At 39.0% G+C, this 27,045-nt stretch overlaps 1 protein-coding gene across 2 annotated transcripts in view; it reads left to right on the top strand.

Moving 5' to 3' along the window:
- LOC132821176 (dual specificity tyrosine-phosphorylation-regulated kinase 1A) overlaps positions 1-26,490 on the top strand; it is a 119,812-nt gene extending 93,322 nt beyond the window's left edge. Inside the window, exons 6-12 of one of the 2 annotated variants that reach the window (XM_060833809.1) lie at positions 10,039-10,186; positions 12,076-12,362; positions 14,597-14,743; positions 16,678-16,818; positions 19,118-19,424; positions 21,815-21,939; positions 22,712-26,490. In XM_060833809.1, the coding sequence (XP_060689792.1) occupies positions 10,039-10,186; positions 12,076-12,362; positions 14,597-14,743; positions 16,678-16,818; positions 19,118-19,424; positions 21,815-21,939; positions 22,712-23,323 (1,767 nt within the window). In that variant the 3' untranslated portion in view covers positions 23,324-26,490. Of the gene's footprint in view, positions 1-10,038; positions 10,187-12,075; positions 12,363-14,596; positions 14,744-16,677; positions 16,858-19,117; positions 19,425-21,814; positions 21,940-22,711 lie in introns of both variants that reach the window. The other variant, XM_060833808.1, reaches the window with a different exon arrangement.
- The last annotated feature ends 555 nt before the right edge of the window (positions 26,491-27,045 follow it).

Below are 27,045 nucleotides of genomic sequence, written 5' to 3'. Positions count from 1 at the left end.
CCCAAACATTGATCTGTGGCAGATGTTACTTTGCAAACACAAGACAGTTGAAAGTGGGTTTTCTTCCTGGATCATTTTATAATTTGCTGAATTCTCTTTCCTAGTGACACTAAGGTAAATTCCATAATTTTAGAAGCCCTCCGTATATAGTGAAGAAATATTCAGCGCGGGGGGGGGGGGGGGTGTTTCTATTCATTCAGCTGAGGATTATTCGAGAGGCTGAGAGGGTGATTGATAGACGCTACAGGGACATAGTTACGCCGGAGAACAGAGGTAGTTGGGTAACAGTTAGAGGTGGGAAGGGGAAGAAGCAGGCAATGCAGGGTTCCCCTGTGGTCGTTCCCCTAAATAATAAGTATACAGCTTTGGAAACTGTTGGGGGGACAGCCTTGCAGGTGTAAGCTGCAGTGAAGGGGTCTGTGGAGTGAGGTCTAGCTCTGAGACTAAGAAGGGAAAGGGGGAGAGCAGGAGAGCGCTAGTTATAGGAGACCCTCTAGTTAGAGGGACGTACAGGCAGTTCTGTGGACATGGGCGAGACTCTCGGATGGTTTGTTGCCTCCCGGGTGCCAGGGTCCGAGACGTCTCGGGCCGTGTCTTCAGAATCCTTAAGGAGGGGGGTGTGCAGCCAGAAGTCGTGGTACACATTGGCACCAACGACATAGGTAGGAAGAGGGGTGGGGAGGTCATTCAAGAGCTCAGGGAGTTAGGCTGGAAGCTAAAAGCTAGGACAGACAGAGTCGTCATCTCTGGGTTGTTGCCGGTGCCACATGACAGTGAGGCAAGGAATAGGGAGAGAGTGCAGTTGAACACGTGGCTGCAAGGATGATGTAGGAGGGAGAGCTTCAGGTATTTGGACAATTGGACTGCATTCTGGGGAAGGTGGGACCTGTACAAACAGGACGGGTTGCACCTGAACTAGAAGGGCACCAATATCCTGGGGGGTTGGTTTGCTAGCACTCTTCGGGAGGGTTTAAACTAATTTGGCAGGGGGATGGGATCCGGACTTGTCGTCCAGTAAGTAAGCTAGCTGTGTGTCAGGATGTCCAAGAATGTAGGGAGGCTGTGGAGAAGGTAGCACTGACAGGGAATACTTGCGGACACAGAGATGGGCTCAAGTGCATATACTTCAACGCAAGGAGTATCAGAAATAAGGTGGGTGAACTTAAGGCATGCATCGGTACCTGGGACTACGATGTTGTGGCCGTCACGGAAACGTGGATAGATGAGGGACAGGAATGGTTGTTGGAGGTTCCTGGTTACAGATGTTTCAATAAGATTAAGGAGGGTGGTAAAAGAGGAGGGGGGGCGGTGGCATTGCTAATTAGAAATGGTATAACGGCTGCAGAAAGGAAGTTTGAGGGGGATCTGCCTTTGGAGGTAGTATGGGCTGAAGTCAGAAATAGGAAAGGTGCAGTCACCTTGTTGGGTGTTTACTATAGGCCCCCCAATAGCAGCAGAGATGTGGAGAATCAGATTGGGAAACAGATTTTGGAAAGGTGCAGAAGCCACAGGGTCGTAGTCATGGGCGACTTCAACTTCCCAAATATTGATTGGAAGCTCTTTAGATCAAGTAGATTGGACGGGGCGGTGTTTGTGCAGTGTGTCCAGGAAGCTTTTCTAACTCAGTATGTAGATTGTCCAACCAGAGGGGAGGCCATATTGGATTTGGTACTTGGTAATGAACCAGGACAAGTGATGGGCTTGTTAGTGGGTGAACATTTTGGTGATGGTGACCACAATTCTGTGACTTTCACCTTGGTTATGGAGAGAGATAGGTGTGCACAACAGGGTAGATTTTACAATTGGGGGAAGGGAAATTACGATGCTGTAAGACAGGATTTGAGGAGCATAAGTTGGGAGCATAGGCTGTCAGGGAAGGATGTGGTGGAAACGTGGAACTTTTTCAAGGAGCAGATACGACGTGTCCTTGATATGTATGTACCGATCAGGCAGGAAAGAGATGGTCGTGTGAGGGAGCCTTGGTTGACGAGGGAGGTTGAATGTCTAGTAAAAAGGAAGAAGGAGGCTTACATAAGGTTGAGGAAACAGGGTTCAGACAGAGCAGTGGAGGGATACAGGATAGCCAGAAGGGACCTGAAGAAAGGGATTAGGAGAGCTAAGAGAGGGCATGAAAAATCCTTGGCGGATAGGATCAAGGATAACCCCAAGGCATTTTATGCGTATGTGAGAAACATGAGAATGACGAGAACGAGGGTAGGTCCGATCAAGGACAGTAGTGGGAGATTGTGTATTGAGTCGGAAGAGATAGGAGAGGTCTTGAACAATTACTTTTCTTCAGTATTTACGAACGAGAGGGACCGTATTGTTGAAGAGGAGAGTGTGAAACGGACTGGTAAGCTAGAAGAGATACTTGTTAGGAAGGAAGATGTGTTGGAAATTTTGAACAACTTGAGGATAGACAAGACCCCCGGGCCTGACGGGATATATCCTAGGATTATGTGGGAAGCAAGAGAGGAAATTGCAGTACCGTTGGCAATGATCTTTTCGTCTTCACTGTCAACGGGGGTGGTACCAGGGGACTGGAGAGTAGCGAATGTTGTGCCCCTGTTCAAAAAAGGGAATAGGGATAACCCCGGGAATTACAGGCCAGTTAGCCTTACTTCTGTGGTAGGCAAAGTAATGGAAAGGGTACTGAGGGATAGGATTTATGAGTATCTGGAAAGACACTGCTTGATTAGGGACAGCCAGCACGAATTTGTGAAGGGTAGGTCTTGCCTTACAAGTCTTATTGAATTCTTTGAGGAGGTAACCAAGCATGTGGATGAGGGTAGAGCAGTGGATGTAGTGTACATGGATTTCAGTAAGGCATTTGATAAGGTTCCCCATGGTAGGCTTATGCGGAAAGTCAGGAGGCATGGGATAGAGGGAAACTTGGCCAATTGGATAGAAAACTGGCTAACCGGTTGAAGTCAGAGAGTGGTGGTAGATGGTAAATATTCAGCCTGGAGCCCAGTTACAAGTGGAGTTCCGCAGGGATCAGTTCTGGGTCCTCTGCTGTTTGTAATTTTTATTAATGACTTGGATGAGGGAGTCGAAGGGTGGGTCAGTAAATTTTCAGATGATACGAAGATTGGTGGAGTTGTGGACAGTGAGGAGGGCTGTTGTCGTTTGCAAAGGGACTTAGATATGATGCAGAGCTGGGCTGAGGAGTGGCAGATGGAGTTCAACCCTGCCAAGTGTGAGGTTGTCAATTTTGGAAGAACAAATAAGAATGCGGAATACAGGGTTAACGGTAGAGTTCTTAGTCAGGTGGAGGAACAGAGGGATCTTGGGGTCTATATACATGGATCTTTGAAAGTTGCCACTCAGGTGGATAGAGCTTGTAAGAAGGCCTATGGTATATTAGCGTTCATTAGCAGAGGGATTGAATTCAAGAGTCGTGAAGTGATGTTGCAGCTGTACAGGACTTTGGTTAGGCCACATTTGGAGTACTGTGTGCAGTTCTGGTCGCCTCACTTTAGGAAAGATGTGGAAGCTTTGGAGAGGGTGCAGAGAAGATTTACCAGGATGTTGCCTGGAATGGAGAATAGGTCGTACGAGGATAGGTTGAGAGTTCTCGGCCTTTTCTCGTTGGAACGGCGAAGGATGAGGGGTGACTTGATAGAGGTTTATAAGATGATCAGAGGAATAGATAGAGTAGACAGTCAGAAACTTTTTCCCCGGGTGCAACAGAGTATTACAAGGGGACATAAATTTAAGGTGAAGGGTGGAAGGTATAGGGGAGATGTCAGGGGTGGGTTCTTTACCCAGAGAGTGGCGGGGGCATGGAATGCGCTGCCCGTGGGAGTGGTAGAGTCAGAATCATTGGCGACCTTTAAGCGGCAATTGGATAGGTACATGGATGGGTGCTTAATCTAGGATAGATGTTCGGCACAACATCGTGGGCTGAAGGGCCTGTTCTGTGCTGTATTGTTCTATGTTCTATGTTCATTGAAAGATGTTTTGGAGAAAGAAATGGGGCAAAGGGCTTTTGCTCCTCACATGAGTTATCTTGGACTCTTGGTCATATGAGCAGGTGAATTAGGAGCAGAAAGTGGACCATTTGGCCCTTTGAGCCTGTTCCGTCATTTAGTAAGCTCGTGACTGACCTGTTTGTGGTTTGAATTCTGCGTTTCCATCTACCCCAATAATCTTTGATTCCTTTCCCCAACAAGAATCCATTTACCTCAATCTCAAAAATATTCAAAGACTCTGTCTCTGCAGTCTCTGAGGTAGCATTCCAAAGTCATCAAGCCATCTCCTGCAGTAAAAGGTTAACCCTTAGTTCTATACTGTGTGCTGTAGTTTGGGACTAGTCCACAAGTGGAAATATCCACCCTGCCACACTAGTCAGTTTATACTTCAGTCAAGTCACTCCTCACTCTTTTAAACTTGGAAGAAAACCAGTCTGTTTAACCTTTCCTCATAAGACAACTTTCAGTCCCAAAATGAATCTAGTAAACCTTCTCTGAATTACCTTCAATACATTTGTGTCCTTTGTAAAACATGTAGGCCAAAATTGCACAAAGTATTTTAAGATGTGGTCTCACCATAGAGTCATACAACACAGAAGCTGACCCTTTGATCCAACCAGTCCATGCCGAACATAGTCTCAAACTAAACTCATCCCACCTGCCTGCTCTTGGTCCATATCCCTCCAAACCTTTCCTCTTCGTGTGTCTATCCAAAGTCTTTCAAACATGGTAATTGTACCCACATCCACTGCTTTCTCAAAGGACTGGTAATGTCACATTTTTTTATGTTCAATTCATCTTGTAATAAACAGTATAATTCCATTAGCTGCCATTAATTACTTGTGGACCCGCAAACTGGTGTTCAGCTCCTCTGAGTTCTGCAGTTCTCTGTTTAAGCAGGAATTTGCATTTTTATTCCTCCTGCCAAAATGAGCAACTTCACATTTTCCATATCATATTTCTACCCACTGACTGAACTTGTCCCTATCTGTCTGAATCCTCCTTGTTTGCACTTCGCAGGATTTGTAACCTAGCCTTGTGTCATCAGGTATTTTAGCAATTATTCATTTGCTCCCCTTATCTAAGAATCATTGAGTCATACAGCACAGAAACCAACCCTTTGGTCCAATTCGTCCATGCTAACCAAGTTTCCCCAACTAAATGAATTCTACTTGTTTATACTTGATCCATAACGCTCTAAGTAAAAAGTGAGGTCTGCAGATGCAGGAGATCAGAGCTGAAAATGTGTTGCTGGTTAAAGTGCAGCAGGTCAGGCAGCATCCAAGGAACAGGAAATTCGACGTTTCGGGCACAAGCCCTTCATCAGGAATGAGGAAAGTGTGTCCAGCAGGCTAAGATAAAAGGTAGGGAGGAGGGACTTGGGGGAGGGGCGATGGAGATGCGATAGATACTTGGGGGAGGGGCGATGGGGATGCGATAGGTACTTGGGGGAGGGGCGATGGAGATGCGATAGGTTATTGATAGGTTATGTAAGTGGACAAAAAGTTGGCAAATGGAGGAGAATGTGGAAAAATGTGAACTTGTTCATTTTGGAAGGGCAGTATTCTTTAAATGAAGAATGACTTTAGATTATAATACAAAGGGACTTTGAGGTGCTTGTGCATAGAACACAGAAAGCTAGCATGCAGGTACAGCCGATAGTTAATGGAATGTTGTTCCTTATTTGAAGGGGGTTGGAGTTTAGAGTAGGGATACCTTGCTACAACTGTAAAAGGTGGTTGGTAAGACCACATCTGGAGAATTAAGAGCAGTGTTGGTCTATTATTTAAGGAAAGATATCACTCCTTTGATGAAGTTCAGAGAAGGTTCACTAGGATGGTCCCTGGTATAGAGGGATTGTCTCATGAGCAAAGACTAAGCAGGTTGGGTCTCTACCTAAGAATGAGAGGTGATTCCATTGAAACATACAGGATTCTTAAGAGACTTGACATGGAAATACTGAGGGATGTTTCCCCTCTCGGACCAGAGCGCATTAGAATAAAAGGCTGTCAGTTTAGGACTTAGATGAGCTGTGATTTCTTCTGAGGTTTGAGAGTCTTTGAGACTCCTTGCCACAGAGAGCTGTAGGAGCAGAGCAATGAAATAGTTTTCCTTCATTTACTTCCTCCTCACCTGATATAGACCGCCACCCGAAACCCACCCACACCAAACATAAATCCCTGCTTGCATACACACCACATCTGCCCATGTTTTCATTATCTTCCAGTGACCAACACTAAAGCAATCTTGAGGCTAGTGAGTTAAGCTCTTCTGGGTCAACTGGTTCCCAACCTTTCCCACAAATCAGAACTTTAACATAGAAAATACACACATTGACATCTTAAAAGCAAGGATTTATTAAGACAAACACTTATACATGTTGAAAAAATATTAAAAGCAGTCAACTGAATTTTCCCATGTGGTAGTTTTTTTACCCTGTTACCCTGATCTTGCCACTTCACGCAACATCCTCCTGGTGCTGTCACCTAACTATTAATTCAGAGATCCAAGTAATAGTCTGGGAACCCAGCTTAGAATCCTGCCATGGCAGATGGTAGAATTTGAAGTCATTAAAAAAAAATCCGTAATTAACAGCCTACTGACCATGAAACTATTGTCAATTGTCAGAAAAACCCATCTGTTTCACTAGATCCCTCAGCAACATTATTACTTTTAACTGCCTTCTGGGTAATAAGCACTTGCCAAGCTGGCAATGCTCATACCCTGTAAACAAATACTAAAAGATGATTTTACTCCCAAAACACCTTTTTTGGACATAGATAAATGTGAAAGTATTCAAAATTATTAGAAAGAGTTAAACTTTTGTTGTTTGGCTGCTGTACTAGCAGTAGTTTCTCAACTTAGAAGGACCTTAACCTTTCCTTCAAAAACCTTTTCAGAGAGAATTGGGGCAACATTAATACAAATCAGCAAAGTAAGCTGTAAATGTGAAAGTGAACAGCATTGCTTTTTGCTTACACCCTCTCTCGTGCCCTGTGAGGAGTCTTCCTCTTCCCAAATCTCTCTTCCTGCCTCTCCATTTATTTTTCTTTCTTCCTCTGTCTGTTTCCCTCCCTTATTCCTTACCCTCTACCTCTGTCTTGCAACATCTTTGGCTCTCATAGAATGGTACAGCATAAAAACAGGTCCTTCAGTCTGCCATGTTCATGCTAGCTATGATGCCATTCTAAACTAATCCTATCTACCTTTCATGACTGACTGAATGCCCCTGACTCTGTCATAACCAGATTCTCTGTGCTTGTACTGGATCCATTCCCCACTCTCATGTGCTCATTTTCGCACATAACTTCTCTCCTTAAAGGCACAGTGAAGAGAGTTTTTGAATGGAACTGTTATAGCAGCATCATTAGAAACACCCGAGTAGCAGCACCTCTCGAATTTCTCTGTTTTGGTGTTACTTCATTTAAACCAAATGCTTTTATGCCCTTGTGCGCTCAGTAAATTAGAGTTGCCAGGGAGGGTAGTGTGTCATACTCCATGGAACTCCGATATAGATAACTAGTTCATGAAAATTGCCCCATTTTGACATTTTTGGAAGCAAATGTGGTGTTTTAATGGGCTGATTCACCCTTTGCTGCTTATTTTGAATGTTGAGCCATGTCTTTTACTTTGCAAAAATGTGCTAAAGTTGTAGATTACATTGTAAATTGCATTATATAACAATACTTTGATCACCTTTTTCACAAATTTAAAATTCTTACTTTGGCATTTATTTTCTCTCTGCCTGGACTAGGTGCAGGTCCTTTTGTTATGATCTAGCTCTTGTTATTACTGGACAAGTCAGAACTTAGACTGAAATCTGGCTGATTTGTTTCTTTTGGTTTTAGCAACCAAAGTGGTGTTTCACTGGAAAACAAACATACAATGCTATGGTTTCAGGTTTTATGAATAAAATAAGATCATAACATAGAGTAAATGAAGATAAAACTAAAAATAGCAAAGATCTTGACGTGCACAGTAAAATACAATCCCAGTAATCCCAAAAACCTGCTCTGAATACTCTCACCAAGACAATTCTCTCCTATTTCGCATCTGTGAGGCTTAATTTAACTGTGGCTTTGGTGTTCCATCTTGAAAATCTGGTAGCTTCTTCCACAGATCTTTTGTAAAAGGGAGTTTAGATTTTCTCCACTTCAAGTAACCCGTGCATGGTTTTAACCAAATATACTGGTCTGAAACTTCGGAACCCAACCTCTTATACTGAGGTAATCCCTTTCTTAGCCATCAGAACAACTATCTTTTTCGGGAGCAACTGTATTACATGTACAACTTTAGTCAAAACTTCTGCAGCTACCCCAAATTGCAACTACCAACCTTTTCTTCCCAGGCTATGAGTATTTCCCTTAAACCTAATGCACTGCACAGTTTACTTTTGTTTGATTGTAAACAATTACTATTAGCCTCCCCAAATCACCTTCCTCAGCTTATTTGTTTTAAAATCACCTTGGCTGTAGTCAGTATTTAAAAATTAATCATTAAATCCTTTTGGATACACAATCCATATGCCAGTAGTTCAAAATCAAAAATCCAACATAAATGATTTAGTTACCACTCTGTTTTCTTTCTGTTCTTTCACTTGTTTTATATTTAAAATACCTGTACTTGTTTCAGATGTTGGGCCTGAACCACATAGAATTTGGACATATTCGAGTAACTTAGCCTTGTTTTTCTCCCTGCGTTAATTTGTAATTTAACATCCATCATGTACCAACAGGCCTAATGTAGAAAATTGAGGCTTTCATATCTGGATTTGATTTCACTTGTTTCCAAATTTTATTGATGAATATTGAAAATTGAGTATTGGTAACAGACCTTGTTTAATTTAGTTATTAGTTTTCCTTCGGTATTATTTAATGAACTCGGTTTCCAAACATATTCATAAATCCTTCAAGGTGATAGGGCACTTAAAAGCATATGGGGTATGCTATCATAAGTACAGGTATTGGAAAACAAAAACGAGAAAATCGTGTAAATCTTTACAAATCTCAGGTTAGTTCTTAACTGGAATATTGTTCAGCTATGAGCATAACCTTTTTAGGAATGATTTTAAGGCCCTAAAGCAAGTGTAGAAGAGGCTTATCAGGTTGGTGCACAACTGTGGCAAAATTGGAGGAACTAAGAATCTTTGAACGCAAAGTCTGGGAGAGCTGTTAAAATTATGCAAAGTTATGGTAATACAAATGAGGAGAAGCCATTTCTGCTGGCAATTGGATCAGTAACCAGAAGTCATAGATATGAAATAGTCAGCCAAAACAAAAAGTGTGAGGAAATAATTCTTTAGTTAGTTGTTGACAGATGAGTTATGCAGTTTTTGCATACTCTCTTTCGTCAGCTTTGAAACTGTTTCACTTCAGAGTAAAAGACTTTGCAACCACAATAAAAAGTCATCTTGCCTATTTGTTTATTTCTGATTTTTTTCAGTTCAGAAATTTTCAACCTGTTGAACTAAAATGATTGTTTTGAGCTCAACAAAAGATTTTGACCATGTATTTCCTCAAAGTAAAAAGAGCTCCCTTTGTCACTAATTTGAATGAATAATTGATTTTATCATTGCATATTTTACAATGAGAAAAATAAAATACAAAGAAAACCTTTTATACTGCCGCATCAACTTAAATTATATGCTGTTCTTTGAATAAATATGTTTGATGTGGAAAATCACTGAAATTAGTTATTTGGTATCTATACATTTCCAACATTGATGCTTAGTTACATGGAGATGGTACAACCAAGTATCAGTTATTTTCCTGCTCAATATTGCATATTTCATTTGAAAAATAAAATAATCATCATTATAGTCACTTAAGCAGCGATGGTTGAATGTTTCAGAAATAATCTATTGAAAGCCATTGTTGTTCAGTCTACGAGTGCAATATAAAGTCAAATGATATGTACAAGACTAGGTCCTGTCAATGAACCTGGCTGTGGATGGAGTTCTGTTTCATCTGGACATTTCTTGTGTTCAGTCAGATCGTTAATGTTGAGTATAACATTTTCTGCTAGCAGTTCTGTCTCGAAAATTTAACTTTTCTTTTGGTCCTAGGTTGTTAAAGCATATGATCGAGTGGAACAGGAATGGGTAGCAATAAAGATCATCAAAAACAAGAAAGCCTTTCTAAATCAGGCACAGATTGAAGTTCGGCTGCTTGAGCTGATGAACAAACATGATACTGAGATGAAGTACTACATAGGTATTGACTAACTGTTTTGCTGTAAATTTATTGCCAATTAATCTGTACTTTATCTTGCATGGATAAATGCAGTGCAGTGTTTGACACGTTTTGTTTTAATATATCATTTATAACTGAGCTTAATTATGAATACCAAACTCAATTGAAAACGTAAGCAAATGAAATTTAATAAAAACTTCTAGATTTAGTTGCCTTGGTATTACAAATTGTATGTTTTTACTTGATGTTTTCCATTTAATAATTGCTTTTAAAATTAGTTCCCTTTGACTTGAAACTTAATTTACTCTCCAGTTGAAGTCAAGAAATCTTGCTGTGTAGAAATGAGAGTAGTAAACATTAGTTTATCTAAGTTAGATTCAAATGGCTAAGGTTATGGTTTCCAGCAAGTTGCTAGTTTAATCCTGAGTAAATTTAAGATTGGAACTTCCAAAAGATAACAGTCATGTAGCTTTGTGGAAGTTTGTCTAGCCGATTGCTCTAACTTTCAACTTGACAAACAGTCCAAGATTAAATTCAGTTCTGATGACCAATTTGAGTAAATTTGTTCTGTTAGGAAGTAGTGTCGTTAGATTCCTGTTTAGGTTGTCCTTTTTGAAAGGAAAATCTTCTTTAGATTGAGTTACATTGTAGCCATTCTTTACATAGTCACTTTTATGTTTTGTTCTTGACTAACTGGAAACTATTTCAAAGGTGGCAGCCAGTTGGAAACAAATTTTAAATATTGCTTCTACCTGTACGAATGGCAGAAGTCAAGAGGAAAGAAGGATATGTGTCCATTTATGCCAAGTTTGGTAGATTTAGTTTCATGGACTAATATGAAAGTGAATTTAAAATTAAGATAAAACGACAAAAAAAATTTAAAAGAAATGATTCAGCAAGTAGAAGTGTTTTTTAAAATGTTTATGGCAATATGTTCAACTATTTAAGTAGTTTGGTTACAATATTATTTATTTTAGTGTTACTGTTCGGGGAGAATACTTCTTTTAAAAACAAAAAAGTATGACTAAAATTGAATTTATACCTAATACCTTCCTAACGTGCATCTTTGGCAGCCTGTCAGCTAAAGTAATTTGTTAAATCCAAGTTTTCAGAAATAAATGTGGCAAAACTTTAGTTTTTTTATCAAATTTAATTTGGATGAGCATCTCTCATTAGACTGTGAGAATATTGTAATGAAAAATGACAACTTGGAATGCTTTGAAAATAGAACCATGCCTTAACACTGATATGAGAGTTAAGTACGATTTTCCAAGTATGTTGCACATGATTTTCTAGCTGCACGTATGGGGAAACTGTTCGTTGTGGGCTAAAGAAATCAGCTTTTGAAGCATGATTTCAGGCTTTGATCTGTCAGTTTGAGTACTGACAAGTTTCATTAAATTTTCAATCAGTTCTTATTCATGGTTAAGCCTGAATATTTCTTCTCACTTTAAAGGAAGTGTAACGTTCAGTCCACACATTGCATTTGTCTTTGTTTCCCTAGTTGTATGAGTTGACATATACTTTGAGGAAACATTTTAACTATTTTTCTAATTATTTTGTTCGATATAACTTGACCATTATCACTATCTGCACTAGCTCCAAATATAGGAGCAAAATTGAAAATAAAATTTCCAACCCGGTTGTCGAATTTGATGTATTGTGACAATCAAACATCTCAGCATCTGGATGGAGAGAAGTCACAAGTGTGTGAAGTTAATGATCTTAGAAGAAATAGTTTATTTGTTTAAGAAACTCTATCTTGTAAAATTCTCCCACATCCAATTGTTAATACAACATGCCGGTAGAAACTACTGATAATCAGTAATTGGATATTACATAATTAGCGTGCTTTGGAATAGTTATAGCGGCGATAAACTTTAAAATATGCTTTATTCCTTCCTCTGCAGTTCATCTGAAACGACACTTTATGTTTCGAAATCACCTCTGCCTTGTCTTCGAGATGCTGTCCTACAACTTATATGACCTGCTGCGCAATACCAATTTTCGAGGTGTTTCTTTGAACCTTACGCGGAAATTTGCACAGCAGATGTGCACTGCTCTGCTCTTCCTTGCTACGCCAGAGCTCAGCATTATCCATTGTGACCTAAAACCTGAAAACATATTGCTGTGTAATCCCAAACGGAGTGCTATCAAAATCGTTGACTTTGGCAGCTCCTGCCAGCTTGGACAGAGGGTATGGGTTGTTATTTATTTCTGTGACTGTGCACTTTGTTCCTTAGGTTAGTTTTGAATTTTGGGAAACTTGTATTTTAAAGAAATAAACAACTGTTAGCTTTTGAAAAATAAATGTAAATGCTGTAAAGGTAAAAGTGAGAGACAGTTGATGGTGGTTTAAATTAAAGATTAACATACCCTGGCAAGAGGGTAGAGTTTGAGAATATTCTTTTAGGGTAACCTCAGACTGTGTGGGAATTGAACACACACTGTTGTCATTACTGTAGGTACAACAGTACGCAGAAGAAAATAACTATTTCCACCGAATTTTAAATGAAACTGCTTTTAGGTTTTTTTTTAGAAAGAGCTTGGAAATGCAGCAGCGAGAAAAAGAAAAGCTTTTTGTATGTCAAAGAATTTCTGCTCATGTGTTGTGTAAAGTAAAACTTCAATCTCAATCTCAACCAAGGGACATAATTTCAGTTTCTCTGGCATGCAGTTTGTTTACAGACTTGTTGGTTTTTGAAACAAGCAAAATGAAAGGAGGAGTTTGCATTATGTCTATACTGGGGCTGCTTTACGTAAAAATGGTTTGTGGAACACTTCAAGTTGATGTAAAGTTGTTTAGGATTGTGAAAGCAACATGATGTCAAAAACTTCAATTTGAAGAATTTTCCTCAATCATGAAGTCTCATGTCATTTTTGAAAATAGCAGCAAGGGAACATATCATAAAGTTGTAGGATAAAGACATTGCAAATGGGAACCAAGGCCACAGTTCAAGTGCAGAATTTTGACAAGTTTCTTTGGAATCTGATATCACAGTGTGTATTTCAAGGGGCAGAAACTTAAGGTACCATTTAGAGAACAGAGAAAGTGAAACAAGTCTCGTGCTAGAAGACTGAAAAATACTCAATTTTGTTAAAGCAAGGGAATTCACAAAGGGGAAAAATGCTGAGTGGTTTAGAACAGGGTGAGAATTGTGAAATTGAGTTGTTGGAAGTGAGTCAACCTTAGTTTGGGAAGGATGCGTGTGATGGTGTGGCAGTTATTCTGGATGAGTATGCTAGCTCCAGTCTGCATATATAGGTAGACAAGCATATCGAAGACCAAGTTGACCCCTTGGTATGACTGTATAAAATGGTAAAATTGGACAAATGAAGTAGCGAAGTATGTTACTGTAATGGTAACATGACTTCAAATACTGTGGATAGGAAGGAAAATACAGAGGAAGCGATGAGAGTATAATTGCAAGCCATAACTTGACAAGTGACTGGGGAAGGAGGCAATGTTTGAGGTAGAGCAGTGAACAAAAGAGTTTAAGATAAGTTTCAAGAGGATCAATGGTAGTCATTCAGAAAAATTTGCAAACTGTGCCAGATGAAAGAGAACGTGAGTGTGTATGTCTAATCAGTATGAGGTGAAGTTGGATAGTCAGAAGCTGCCATCGGATATGGATTGAGTGGCTGAGCCAACTGAACTCAGTGGAAGATTGAGGAGAAGTACTCAGTAATGTAGTGGGTTGAACATGTTTTGTTCAGTGTAGTTGAGGGCATTGCTGCAACTGGATGGCAGTAGATGATCTTGATTCTGTTCTATAAATAATCTTTTGCCAGAAATGTAAACTTCAAATTCTTTAGGCTGCATCTTTATCATCTGATCAGAACAAACAGTTGGAAAGGTGTTTACAACACATTCATATTACAATCAGTATAGCAAATTTGTATTACAAAAATTTGTAAACCCTAAGAAAGTAATTATTTCCTAGTCATCTTGTTGCTATAGCATGGAGTATAAAATGATCAGAAATCCTGCAGAAAACATTGCTGGCATGCTCAAGATAACATCCATATTTGCCAAAAGCTTAAGGCCATTTTGTCCATAGATAGAGATTGAAATGCTTCAAATATTTTGAAAAGCTATGTACTAATTCAAGTTTATTGCATAAGTTAAACTGGCTACCTTTTGTGTTCAGATCTTAACATTCAGCATCGCAATGATTGACCAGAGTTTACGCAAACTATGAATTTTCTGTCCTGTGTTGTACTTTGACAAATTAAACTTGTTCTGCTATTTTTGCTCAAATTTACCTCGAATAGATGTGAAGAAGTATCTTTACAATTAGTGAAAGGAGATGAATTGACTTTAAACAGTTTTCAATTTTGGACAAGTAATACAATTTTGACAGTAACAAGTCATGAATTGTAATGCCACATTCAGTAATTCCAGTTTTAACTGGTATTTCTACCTTCTAGATATACCAGTATATTCAGAGTCGATTTTACCGTTCACCAGAGGTGCTGCTGGGAATGCCCTATGATCTAGCTATTGATATGTGGTCACTAGGCTGTATCCTGGTGGAGATGCACACCGGAGAGCCACTCTTCAGCGGAGCTAATGAGGTAGGAAAATGTTTTTCTAAGAAATTTGGATTCTTTAACCAGAGCATCTGACTATGAAAGCGATCAGAAATTGGCCAGTTCATCCCTGGAGCCTGTTTTGCAATTTAATATAATCATAGCTGATCTGACCAGAACCTCAAATCCAAAGTCCTGCCAACCTCTCCGTGCTCCCTCCCCGCCTCACACTCTTTTTTTTTTGCTTACCAAGAAACTTTCGATCTCTACCTTCAAAATATTCAATGCTTCTGCCACATTTTATGGGAGAGAGGTCTAAAGGCTGAGGATCGTCTCAAAGGAAATAATCTACCCAACATCTGTTTTAAATGGACTACTGCTGATTGTCAGGTAGTGTCCTAAATTCTCCTCCCAAAATAGCATCCTTGTTACATCTGCCTTGTCAGGATATTGATAGTAAAATACTGTGGGTGCTGGAAATCCGAAATAAAAACAGAAAATACTGGAGAAATTCAGCAAACCGAGCTGCATCTTTGGAGAGACAAACAAGGTTAACATTTTGGGTCAGTTATGACTTCTTCAGAACTGAAGGAGGAGGCTAGAAAGTGTTTTTTTTTATGCTGTTGTTCCTTATAAGAACAGCCCATACCTTGAAAAGCATATACTGATTTTGTTCTCTGGTTCAGAAATACCATCTTTGTTGTTTGCTTTTAAATCTGTATATTCTTTGTAACACTGTTAACTTTATTAATTGTACAAAATATTGTTGCTTCTTTAGTGCTAATCAGCTGAGCAGCACCCTTGTAGTAGATTGTAAACGTGCAGTACTCTGATGTAATGAGCAAGGACATCCAGTCCATTGAGTCCATGGCAGCATTCTTTAAAGCGATTGAATCAGTTCCATTGCATTGCACTGTCCCTTTAGTTTTGTAGGTTTACTTCGCTCAAATATCTGTCCAGTTTCCCTTTGAACTCATTTATGTCTGTTCCCACCAAAGTTTTGAAAAGATCTACTGAGAGTACTTTTCATGTAAGCATGTTTAAAATATATTATCTGGTTCTCTAATGTCCTTAAGGGAAGGAAACTGCCATCCTTACCTGGTTTGGCTTGCATATGACACCAGACCCACAGCAATGATGGTTGACTCCTAACTGCCCTCTGGGCAATTAAGGATAGGCAGTAAGTGAAGCTTTCATCCTGTGAATGAATTTGAAACTTTTTAAAAGACCTGATGGACAAAACTCTTGTCTTATAATGCTGAAATGTTAAGTATTTGATGTTTCATCATTGTGTTTTAGAGAGATGGCTTTTCATTATAAACACATGCTGTAGTAATTGTGCCTGGAAGAGCCAAGGAAACCATCAAAATATATGCTAATATTTTAGAAATACAACTGAACATGTTGATTATGAATTATCCAAGAAGTGGACCTTTCTGTAATAGGACTATTTGTTAACTTATGCAACACTGAAGAATTTGACTTTGTTTGAGGTTGTTATTGTAGGATCTTAGTTTGCTTTCCAATTGAAATACTATAAATTGAGAGGGTTGCCCAGGGAATTAAAGTAAAACCAAAATACTGAGCAATACTGGTATTTAGGAAGAAGCTTGGGAATATATGCTTGTTTTTGAGAGCATTATTAATCCAAGTTTAATGTCGTTGGCCAAAATGTTGACTGGATAAAGTTATGCTGAGTGTTACTTCTGAAGTTCCATTTCCACTTAATATTTTGGGCGAAAGACAATGTTCCAGAATTGAATTTAGCATCGGCTTCTGTGTGTGCACAAAGTATTATGTACTTTCCAATGAGAATGGTAACTTCTTATTTCCTAATCAAGTTAAGGTGAGCTGCCTCAACTCAATTAACTAAAACAAAGCTGTGACTTACCACACAAACTCTTTTTGGCTTGTTCACATATGACCCGGTTTATGTCTCTTGACTTTATCAATCCTTGTTCTGTATGATTCCTCCTTAGGTGGATCAGATGAATAAAATTGTAGAGGTTCTTGGTATCCCTCCATCTCATATTTTAGATCAGGCTCCCAAAGCAAGGAAATTCTTTGAGAAGTTGCCTGATGCCTCATGGACAGTGAAGAAGACCAAAGATGGCAAGAGGGTGAATATCAAGAGTAACATAAAAAAAATTGGAAACACAGTAAGGACTTGAACTTATTTGAAATATAATTTATAGTTACATATGATGGGCATGGGGTTACTGGCATTTGAATTGTTTTGTGTGCATTGCCTGCATTCTCATGAGAGAAGAGTGTAATAAACTGAATTGTTAACTTCATGATCACCAATCCAGCCACTTCCAGAACTGGTTTAGCAAAAACTCCAAAAGTTTATAGTGCATGTTATGCAAGTGTTAGTGTTTCACTTCACAATACATTTAAAAAGTACAAATAAAACAAAATTCACATTGATGTTTCCTGTCAGGTTTGCTTATTGGCTGCAGATGACAGTGAAACTGAGTAGCTGTTCATGACCAAGATTGTTTTATATAATACATTGATAGTTCTCGACTCACCCCTAAGATTACAGTCCAGAAGTATTTTTGTAGCAGTAGATTACAATGCACACTTCTATGTAGGAAGTTTAAAGATCTATTGAAAATGAGAAGTTGAATTTTCTTTGTTTTTGCACTGCTTTAGCAATGGAAATGAGTTTGCTTGTACCAATGGGGTTTTGCCAATATTATTATCTACCGTAATGCCAATGTAATGTGCCTATCTAAATTATGGAAGTAGCAAAGCGATTTTTTGTCATTGTTGCCTCAGCAATCCTCATATTCATAATACTGATGTACTTGTGGAGGAAAGCATTCAGAAAATGTCAGTTTAAGGATTGTAGTTGTGTTGTAATGTTTATAGTGAATGAACAAGCAATTCATGAATGAAATTGTTGTTTGAAAAAAATGTTGCTGTTGCTTGTGGTAACTGAAGTGTACTTGCAAAGTGCAATTTTGTGCTTTCTGCCCTCCTCTGGTGAACTCTTGAATGCTGATGAATATATTGTGAGCAACCTGCCAAAACCGCCTAAAGGAGGCAGATCTTGGGAAAGCCTGCAGCATCTTAACATAATACCACTAATCCTGGCTTACATGTAAAATTGTGCCATTTGAATTTGTCTTTAGCTACAGCAGGATTTCCATGCTAACTCTCATTCAGTTGTAATTTGCTTCTCATTGATGTTATTTATAAGACCAGTATTTGTAAGTATTTCAGACCTTGATCCTAGAGTTAATGTTTTGTTCCAAAATGTAGTGGTTTTATTTCCATGAAAAAGGGAAAAGTCAAGATCCAGGATCTCATTTACTGATTGGAAGAAATCTAGAAATTGAAGACTTCTGAATTACTGGTTGGAAGTTATATACTGAACAAAGAAATAATTACCTATATTTACCCTTTCACAATAAGATTTTTTAATTAGTTTTAATCCATTGAATTTGTTTTCAAAATAATTTTTATTTGTACAAGTTTCTGCACGAGCTTGACAGGGGAAATGTTAAGGTGATCATTCCAGTCTTTGGGGACTTACAGAATGAGGAGATATTCATAAAACTGTGATGTGAAATAATTTATTCTCCCAGCCAGTCGTGAATGTCTGGAATTTATCTATCTCAGATACTGTGTATATATGGATAGAGTCTGATATGTGTGGAAATTTGTAGAAATGAGTAGTGAAAATTCAGTTAATTTATCTTATATATAGTATAGAGCAACACAAGAAATAGGAGCAGGAGGAGGCCATTCGGCCTTTACGCCTGCCTCACCATTTCAGAAGATCCTGGCTGATCCATCCCAATTCTCGAGTAAAAAGATTCCTGATGAAGGGCTCTGGCCCAAAACGTCGAATTTCCTGTTCCTAGGATGCTGCCTAACCTGCTGTGCTTTAACCAGCAACACATTTTCAGCCCCCATCCCAATTCTCAACTGGTCTTTCTTGTTAGCTCATTATTGCTCTGAAATTCTCTACATTTCAAAAATCTATCTGCCACCTCTCTGAATGTTTCTGATGACCTATCCTCTTCACCTCTCTGGCCTTCTGCCAGTTTTGCTATAACGGTCAAAGGTATAAACGTGATCCAGAGTGACAAACAGATTCTAAAGTCCTTCTTTCTTTGCTTTGGCAAGTATGTAACTTCAGCTTGTTGCTTTCCTGCAAACACTGATAGAAATCTGGGTCAAGCCACTGTATAATTACAATTATTACTGCATTCTCCTTCATTTAATGTATTATGTTGGGGTCCAAGTTTGCTGCATTGTCCATAATTTGAGTGCTGATGACTTACTGAAGCCCTCAAGGATTTGGGGTCTGTTGATTTATATGGATATGCATGATGAGTTTTTTTAGCCCAGTGCAATGTTTTATTTAAAGTATACTTAGTCACAATCAATACCTTTTTATTCCAGGAATATAAGCCACCAGGAAGCCGAAAGCTTCACAATATCCTTGGTGTTGAAACTGGGGGTCCTGGTGGGCGGCGAGCTGGAGAGTCTGGTCATACCGTAGCAGATTACCTGAAGTTTAAGGACCTGATTCTGAGGATGCTGGACTATGATCCGAAGACACGGATAGCTCCCTATTATGCACTGCAACACAGCTTTTTCAAAAAGACAGCAGATGAAGGGACGAACACAAGTAACAGTGTATCAACAAGTCCAGCCATGGAACAGTCACAGTCTACAGGCACCTCTTCTAGCACATCTTCGAGCTCAGGTATGCATCTGCAAAATATTAGAGACTGCAAACTAATTCAGTATTTTCCTTTTATATATTGTTTAATTGTATGAAACATCTTTTTAATGTATATTTCCTTACATGAGATCTGGGTATCACTGGATATGCCAATGCTTATTGTTCATTCCTAAATGCTTTTAAGCTGAGTGGCTCGTTAGGGCAGTTAAGAGTCAATCACATTGTCTTTGTGAAAGTGTGATTGTTATTGGGTTAACTTTTAAGATGAGAACTATTGATTCCAGAAAAATTAGGTGAAATATTCAACCTTGAATATCTAAAAGGTCAGATGTAAAATGTTAATTGCTCAATTCAGAAGAGCAACAATATGACAATTGAATATAATATCAGGCTAATGTGTTTTTTGAGATTTGAATCTAATTCCCAGGCTATCTTCTGAGTAGGAATGGTTTGTCAGACAGTGAAGTTGCACGAACTCTTTTTTGCTTTTATTTGTTAATCCGAAAACTGGGCTAATCCTGAGGTAATATTTTAAGCTTGTATAACATTGTACCCTGTTTTCAAAAATGAAATTGAGCAATTTTGTCTATCTAACACTCAAAAATGGGTTTGTAAGGGTTTTTTTTACATTTTATAAAGGAAGATGATAATAAACATGCACAAACTGCACAGGTAAGAAATTCAAGATCAAGCTAGAAGGTTCCAGTCTACTAATGTTTAGTTAGATGACATAGAGTGCATATGACACTCCCATTTCCCACACACCAGAATCGTGGTAACTGTGATGCTACTATATATCTTTAGTTTTATGTCTTTCTGCGAACAATATGGTACAGTTTGGAATAAGCCAGATGCATAATTACACTTAAATTCATCCTTTTTTGCTTTAAGCAACAAGTTGGGCACCAAGTTTGCTGTATTATCCATTGCTTTGTTTAATTCTGTTTGAGGTGCTCATGACTTAGTGAAACCCTCCAAAATTATTAACAGAGGTATAAGTAGTCAAATCAGAGTCATAGCATTTCCATATTTCAGAATTATCTTTTTTAATATGGAAGTGATTTTTGAAAATATATCATGAAATAAAATTGATCAAAAAATGTTCTCAAAAGAGCAATGCAAAATGTATTGAGTTATATATATTATATATATATAGGAATGTGATGGCCTAGTGGTAGTATCGCTGGACTGTTCTGGGAACCAAGGTTCAAAACCTACCAGGGCAGATGGTGAAATTTGAATTCAGTAAATATTTGTAATTATCATGTCTAATGACGACCGTGAATCCATTGTCATGAGGAAAAAAATCCATCTGGTTCCCTAATGTCCTTTAGAGAAGGAAACTGTCATTCTTACGTGGTTGGGCCTACAAGTGACTCCAGACCTACAGCAATGTGGTTGACTCTTAGCTGTCCTCTGGGCAATTAGGGATGAGCAATAAATGCTGCTTGGCCAGCAATACCCTCATCCTGTGAATAAAAAATATGTAGTTTCCAGTTATTGAAGGGTCCATAATGCAGTTTTGAAATTGTATATGTTTAAATGATGAGAAATCACGAGGACTATGCCTCTGTAACAGGAATTGTTTTTAAGGAGATATGAATGTGTTTCTGTTCTACATTAATGATATTTCCTAATATCCACATTAAAATTGAAGATTTAGTGTTACTACTGGAATCACTGTCTGTTTCTAAACTGTACTGGAGCCAGATAGAAGGAGGCCAAAAAAAATTGAAAATGCACTGATTAAAAATTAGGCTTTAATTCTTGTTCTCTAAGTGACAATTTTATGATCTCTGGGTTCTCAAAGATTTTCGACCTTGTCTGCAACCTGCTAGGGGACACACTATATACACTCCATTAAAGTTTGGCGAAGTTTGTCTTCCATATGGGCTTGGATTCTTATTTAAATCTATTTGTGCATTTAGTACATGCAGACATGTCTGTTGCAAAACAGTGGCATATTTTGCTCTTGAAATTAATGACCTCGCTTTTGGTTAATGACATTGTGTCAGTCTCTCTTTGTGGTATTGCTTTGTAATTCATTTCAAAATATGCCTTTTCCCGTGTTTCATGTAAATGTTTAAACAGTCAATACTTCTGCTCACTGTTGAATATTTTGTCTGGTTCAAGCCATTTACTGATGGATATCCAGAGCGAATATATTAACAGTATTTAAATTGAAAGCTTGCAGTGTCTTGCCTCATGTTGCTGTGTATTTAAAGGGTAAATGCAGAATGTTAGTTAATTCAAATTTATTACATTACACTGAGAGAATTTCCTGCTTTTCTTCATCTGCTCTTCCTCACCAATTACCATCCCACCTCCATTACAAACCTCTAACCACATCACACACAATGCTTTGTGTGTTGGCGTCTTGTGAAATACCTATTGATGTTCATCTTTTACAGGTGGCTCTTCTGGGACAAGTAATAGTGGGAGGGCAAGGTCAGACCCAACACATCAGCATCGGCATAGTGGTGGCCATTATAGTGGAGCTGTCCAGGCAATGGATTGTGAGACACACAGCCCACAGGTGAGTTCTCCATTTGATTAAAGTCTCCACTCCTGCCTCTACATTCCTATGATTGCAAGCTTGAATTCCAGTGATGTCTGACACCTAACTCTGTCAGCCATATATGTGTTTACTGTAGTCATTCCTTGCACATCAACTGGATGCGAACTTACCAGATGAGCATCAAGCTGTATTTTGCATGATACGTAAAAATCACATCTGACTTATCCATGGTAAGCATGTCTCCGATCAACTGGCACAATGGCCATGGAAAACTTAACAGTCACAAATTCTGAATTGAAGGAGGAGTATAGTGGTCTGCAGTGTTAAAGTGAAGTGGACAGGGAATTTATAGTCATCTTGGCAGAAGTTGTTTCCCATTTCTCATTTCATTTTATTTATGCTAAGAATGATTCTGAGGTGTTAATTTTGTCCTTGCTACTTAAAGACATTTCTGTTCAGTTCATTTGTTCTAGTCATTCACATATTTCTTATACTCAGTTATCCTGAACTACTCTGAGAGCCACCATCCTGTTTGTGTGTGTGTATTTCTTACACTCGTAAACACTTAAAACCGATCTAGTTAAATCCATGTTATACAGGTATGCATTATATCTCTCATCAATATTAACAGGATCATTGGTTTTGGGATGAAATGCCAACTTATTTAAAGCATATTCATGCTGGAGATATCCACTGATCCGCTGCGACATCTTAAAGTAATGAATGTGCTTATTGTTTTGAAGTAAAACGCAAAATAATGGATTTCTTACTGTGCATTTTTAAAATGTAGGTTCGACAGCAGTACCCTGTGGCATTGGGATGGACGCCTGGCGATGCCACAACACAAATCACTGTTGAAACTCATCCAGTTCAGGAAACAACGTTCCACATTGTTCCCCAGCAGCCGAGTGCATTACATCACCATCACTCTAACAGCTCCCATCATCACCTCCACCATCATCACCACCATCATCATGGACAGGCCATGAGCACTCGGAACAGACCACGAGCTTATAACTCCCCAACAAACGGCTCCGTTGCCCAGGACTCTATGGAAGTGGGACATAGCCACCACTCCATGACGTCCTTGTCTTCCTCAAACTCCTCTTCGTCAACCTCCTCCTCTTCTGTTTCTGGGTCTCAAGCTTATCACAACCGGCCTGTTGTTGCCAATACTTTGGACTTTGCTCAGAATGGCACTGTGGACATTAACTTGGGTACATACTCCAATCCCCGCCAAGAGACGGGAGTGTCTGGCCCACAAGTGTACCAATTTTCAGCAACAGCTGGTTCTGGCCATTATATGACAGAAGGCCATTTGTCAACGCGGCAAGGAATGGATAGAGAGGAGTCTCCAATGGTAGGTGTTTGTGTTCAGCAGAGTCCCGTCGCAAGCTCGTGACTACATTGAGATGGGGTTTGTTTTTGTTTGTGTGTCTTCAAGGTGGGGGTTTTAACAAAAAGTGCATTGAGAACAGTGCTGCTTTGGAACAAAGGAAATGGAATGGACAGGTCAAGAGCGCAGAGCTGATTATATTTTTAAATTGAAAAGGAATTTGCTAATGGACTGTGGAGTGCAAGTGCTTAAGACTGGATTCATGCCCAGAAACCACCTTACACTTCATGTTATGGGTCATCCTGAGGTGTAGTCTCACCTTATGCTACAATTCTCTTACACAGCATCCTGCCACCTGTGTTAGCACAACCTGGCATGGGTGAAGTAGCAGCATTAGTTTAAAAGCCACCTGGGAAAAAAAATAGAAACGGAACTGCAGATTGTTTTTATGAACAGTCAACACTTCAGTCTTTTCTGACCTATTTTGTGTCAACTTTCTTAAAAAACAAAGTCCCCAAGTACCGGAACATCCTAATACGGTCCTGTGATGTGCTGCAGAACAGGAGGGCTTGATAAAGTGGAGCTAGCTGCCATCAGAGCAGAGTCTGAACTGAGAGGACACTGTAAATGATATTTCAAAAGCACATCTGGCATGCTGAGTGGTGGTTAGTAAAACAACCTTGTTCTAATCTTACAGGAACTTTGGAAATTTTTTTGGCCCTCATTGGTTGAATCAATTAACGGTTAAGTAGCGATTGAATGTTCATTTTGGTCCAGTCATTGAAACGCAGTGAGTGGAAATCATGGTCGTTCTTGACCTACTGCTTACATTTTTGAGTGGCAGTTAAATATCCTTGGCCTTTCGATTTTGGACATTGACTGAAAAAAATTGTTTTAAGAGGCTTATCATTTAACATGCCATTGTGCAAAGGTCATTAAACTTTCAGATAGTCCTTAACTTTTCTTAAACAAAGCAAGCATGGGTAATTAATGAGGCCTTTGTTGGAGGATAAATAAACTGATCCTTTCCCACTTTTTTTTTCTCTCCCTTGGCTCTTCCCCCATTACCACTACTATCACCACACCACCACCACCACCAGTTGCAGGGATTGAAGAGGTCATGAGAGGTCACGTGTGTCATGTCATAAAAGCTACTTCCTCTCTTATAGGTCACTGAAGGCGTGATCTCCAATTTGCTGAGATAAATATAACTGTCCTTCCTTGGACTTATTTCTCTCCCTCTCCCAACCCATCCTAATTGCTTTTCCTTCAGCACGACAAAGACAATTTTTGCGCAGAGACAACTCCTGTTCGAACATTTTTAAAATGCAGAATTTTATGTGACTGCTCTCGCCTCACGATTATGCTGTGAATTTTACAAGAATTTATTTTCCTTTTTTGATAATTTATTGTACCAAAGCTGTTTTTATAGCACATAGATGTCTGTAACCAATAATGTAGCAGTTCTGCACTTTTGATAAGGTATGTTTAGATCATTTTTTCTTTTAAATGTTAATTATAATTATGGCTATACCTAATGCTTAACAAAACTGGAACTGATAGCTTTATGCAGTACTTTCACAATCTGAATATGTTGTAGTTTCATTTTACTGTCTTTTCACCCAAAAAGGGATTCTTTTAAAACCTGAGGAATACATTCTGATTTTAAGTCCAGTTATTAGATGCTTGTTTGGCAGGCCATTAGACCTCACATAACCGTTGATACAGACCAGGTAATTAGATGAGGTCTTTTTTTCAAGTAAGTAGGTGGAAGGACCAACCATTTACAATGCAGTTGGTGCAGAACGATCATTTTAGTTTTGTGCTAATACCTGTATATTCTAATGGACCATTCTGTGTATTGCGCATGCTAAAGAAGGGAGACTCATCTGTAAAAAAAGATATAGATGATACGAACTCACCTGAGCCAAAATAAGCCATTTTGCTTTTATTTAAAAGGGCACATAAATCTGTGGACAGAAAATGCAGTATGACAACTGCAACTTTATGGTAAATGCAACCTCTTAATAAATCTGAAGACAAGATGTTATTAAAAAGGTTAGCCGAACTTACTGATCCAACTAAATTAGTACCAGGAAAAGCAATCCACTTTCGGTCTGCTGTGGTGTCAGTAGTCTATGAAATTTAACTCCTTTTCACCGGTTGCCAAGCAGTAATACCTGGCCTGTGCCCAGTGATCATTTTTTGGAAGAGCCCAGTTAGTTTTGACTTCGGTGTCAGTTGATCGTTAACTATAAGTGTCTTTCTACAACCTGGACAACTGTCAATATATAATTTCACTGAAATCAACTTTAATGATACAGCATTATATTTCAAATATTTTAAAAAAAACTGAGGGATGGATAGACATCTCAAGTGATGTAACACAACTCCTCTTCGCTCACTTACAGAGTTGTAGATCTGACCTTGAATGTTGGTAAGTGAAGTCCAGAGTGGGGGACATGAAATCATATTGAGGGCTGAATTCAATTTTTTTGATGGAATGTTCTTGGCTAAGACTTGCTGCTGGCCTTTTTAAAATGCTTGGGATCTCCATTGAAGCAAATTCCAGAGATCAAAATCTCTCTAATTTTGAGCAGCAAAGCCAGAGAAACACAAACATATAGTTATGGGTGCAATGTTGGATCTTAGTTAGGATTTTGGATATTAAATAGCGTTGATCAATACTGACACACTCAATACCTAAGTTAGGCAGAGTGCTTAATGCAGTATCATCTGCTATTAATCTAATAAATGCCAAATACAAATAGCTATTATGTGAGATCTGTTTCTAAATCCAAACTTGTCAGATCTGTATCTGATTCTTAACAGTTAACATTTGTATTACAACCAGTCATGTAATATGCACACCTTCTTTCTTCATGTGTGTGCGCCTCTTGTCTTGTGTCTGCGTGTGTTTCATTAGTGTCTTGGCACTGCCTTGCTCTAGGCACTTTCATTAGCATGCGCTCTTGCTCGCATCTCCCCTTTTCTCTCCTGTTTCGCCTCAATTTACAGTCCAGTTTTGTTTGCTTGACTACACAGTTTGGTTACAGGACTTCTGACTGTGCATTGTAAACCATAAACAGCATGGAAAAAGGTTAAGTACCTGTGTCCAGAGATTATAAGACCTAGTCAAGACTTGCTGTGTATATTGTAATATGTTAAATGACAAAAGACAAGCCCTTTGTATTATAGTCATGCAGTCTTATGTATGATAAATAATTGATCAATTGGTCCTCATACTGTCCTTTTGTGTGTGTTTTATTTCTAAGTCTCCAAGTCCAGACAGCTAACACAATTATTTATCTCTGTTTCTTTAACAATAACAATGCAAAAGTACATAATATAACAACATGGTAAGGATCCATTAAGGTTGTCATTGGGACAATGTATGCTTCTATTTGCAGAAACAGAACACCTTATTCACAAGTGATTTAACCTTCACATGCATTCTGAAGCACATTGTTCCCAACTACTTCATATTTGGGGGAGGGGTGGCGTAGTGGTTATGTTGTCGGATTGGCAATCCAGAGTTCCAGGCAAATGTTCTGGGGTTGTAAGTTCAAACCCCACAGTGATAGATGGTGAAATTTGAATTCAATAAGAAGCTAATCTCCTGGTGATTGTTAATTATAAGGGCGGCACGGTGGTACAGTGGTTAGCACTGCTGCCTCACAGCGCCAGGGACCTGGGTTCAATTCCCACCTCAGGCGACTGACTGTGTGGAGTTTGCACGTTCTCCCCGTGTCTGCGTGGGTTTCCTCCGGGTGCTCCGGTTTCCTCCC

This window comes from Hemiscyllium ocellatum, chromosome 12, assembly GCF_020745735.1.
Source record: "Hemiscyllium ocellatum isolate sHemOce1 chromosome 12, sHemOce1.pat.X.cur, whole genome shotgun sequence".
NCBI lineage: Eukaryota > Metazoa > Chordata > Chondrichthyes > Orectolobiformes > Hemiscylliidae > Hemiscyllium > Hemiscyllium ocellatum.
Note: the sequence above shows the minus strand (reverse complement) of the source record. Positions and strands in the feature narration are given on the sequence as shown.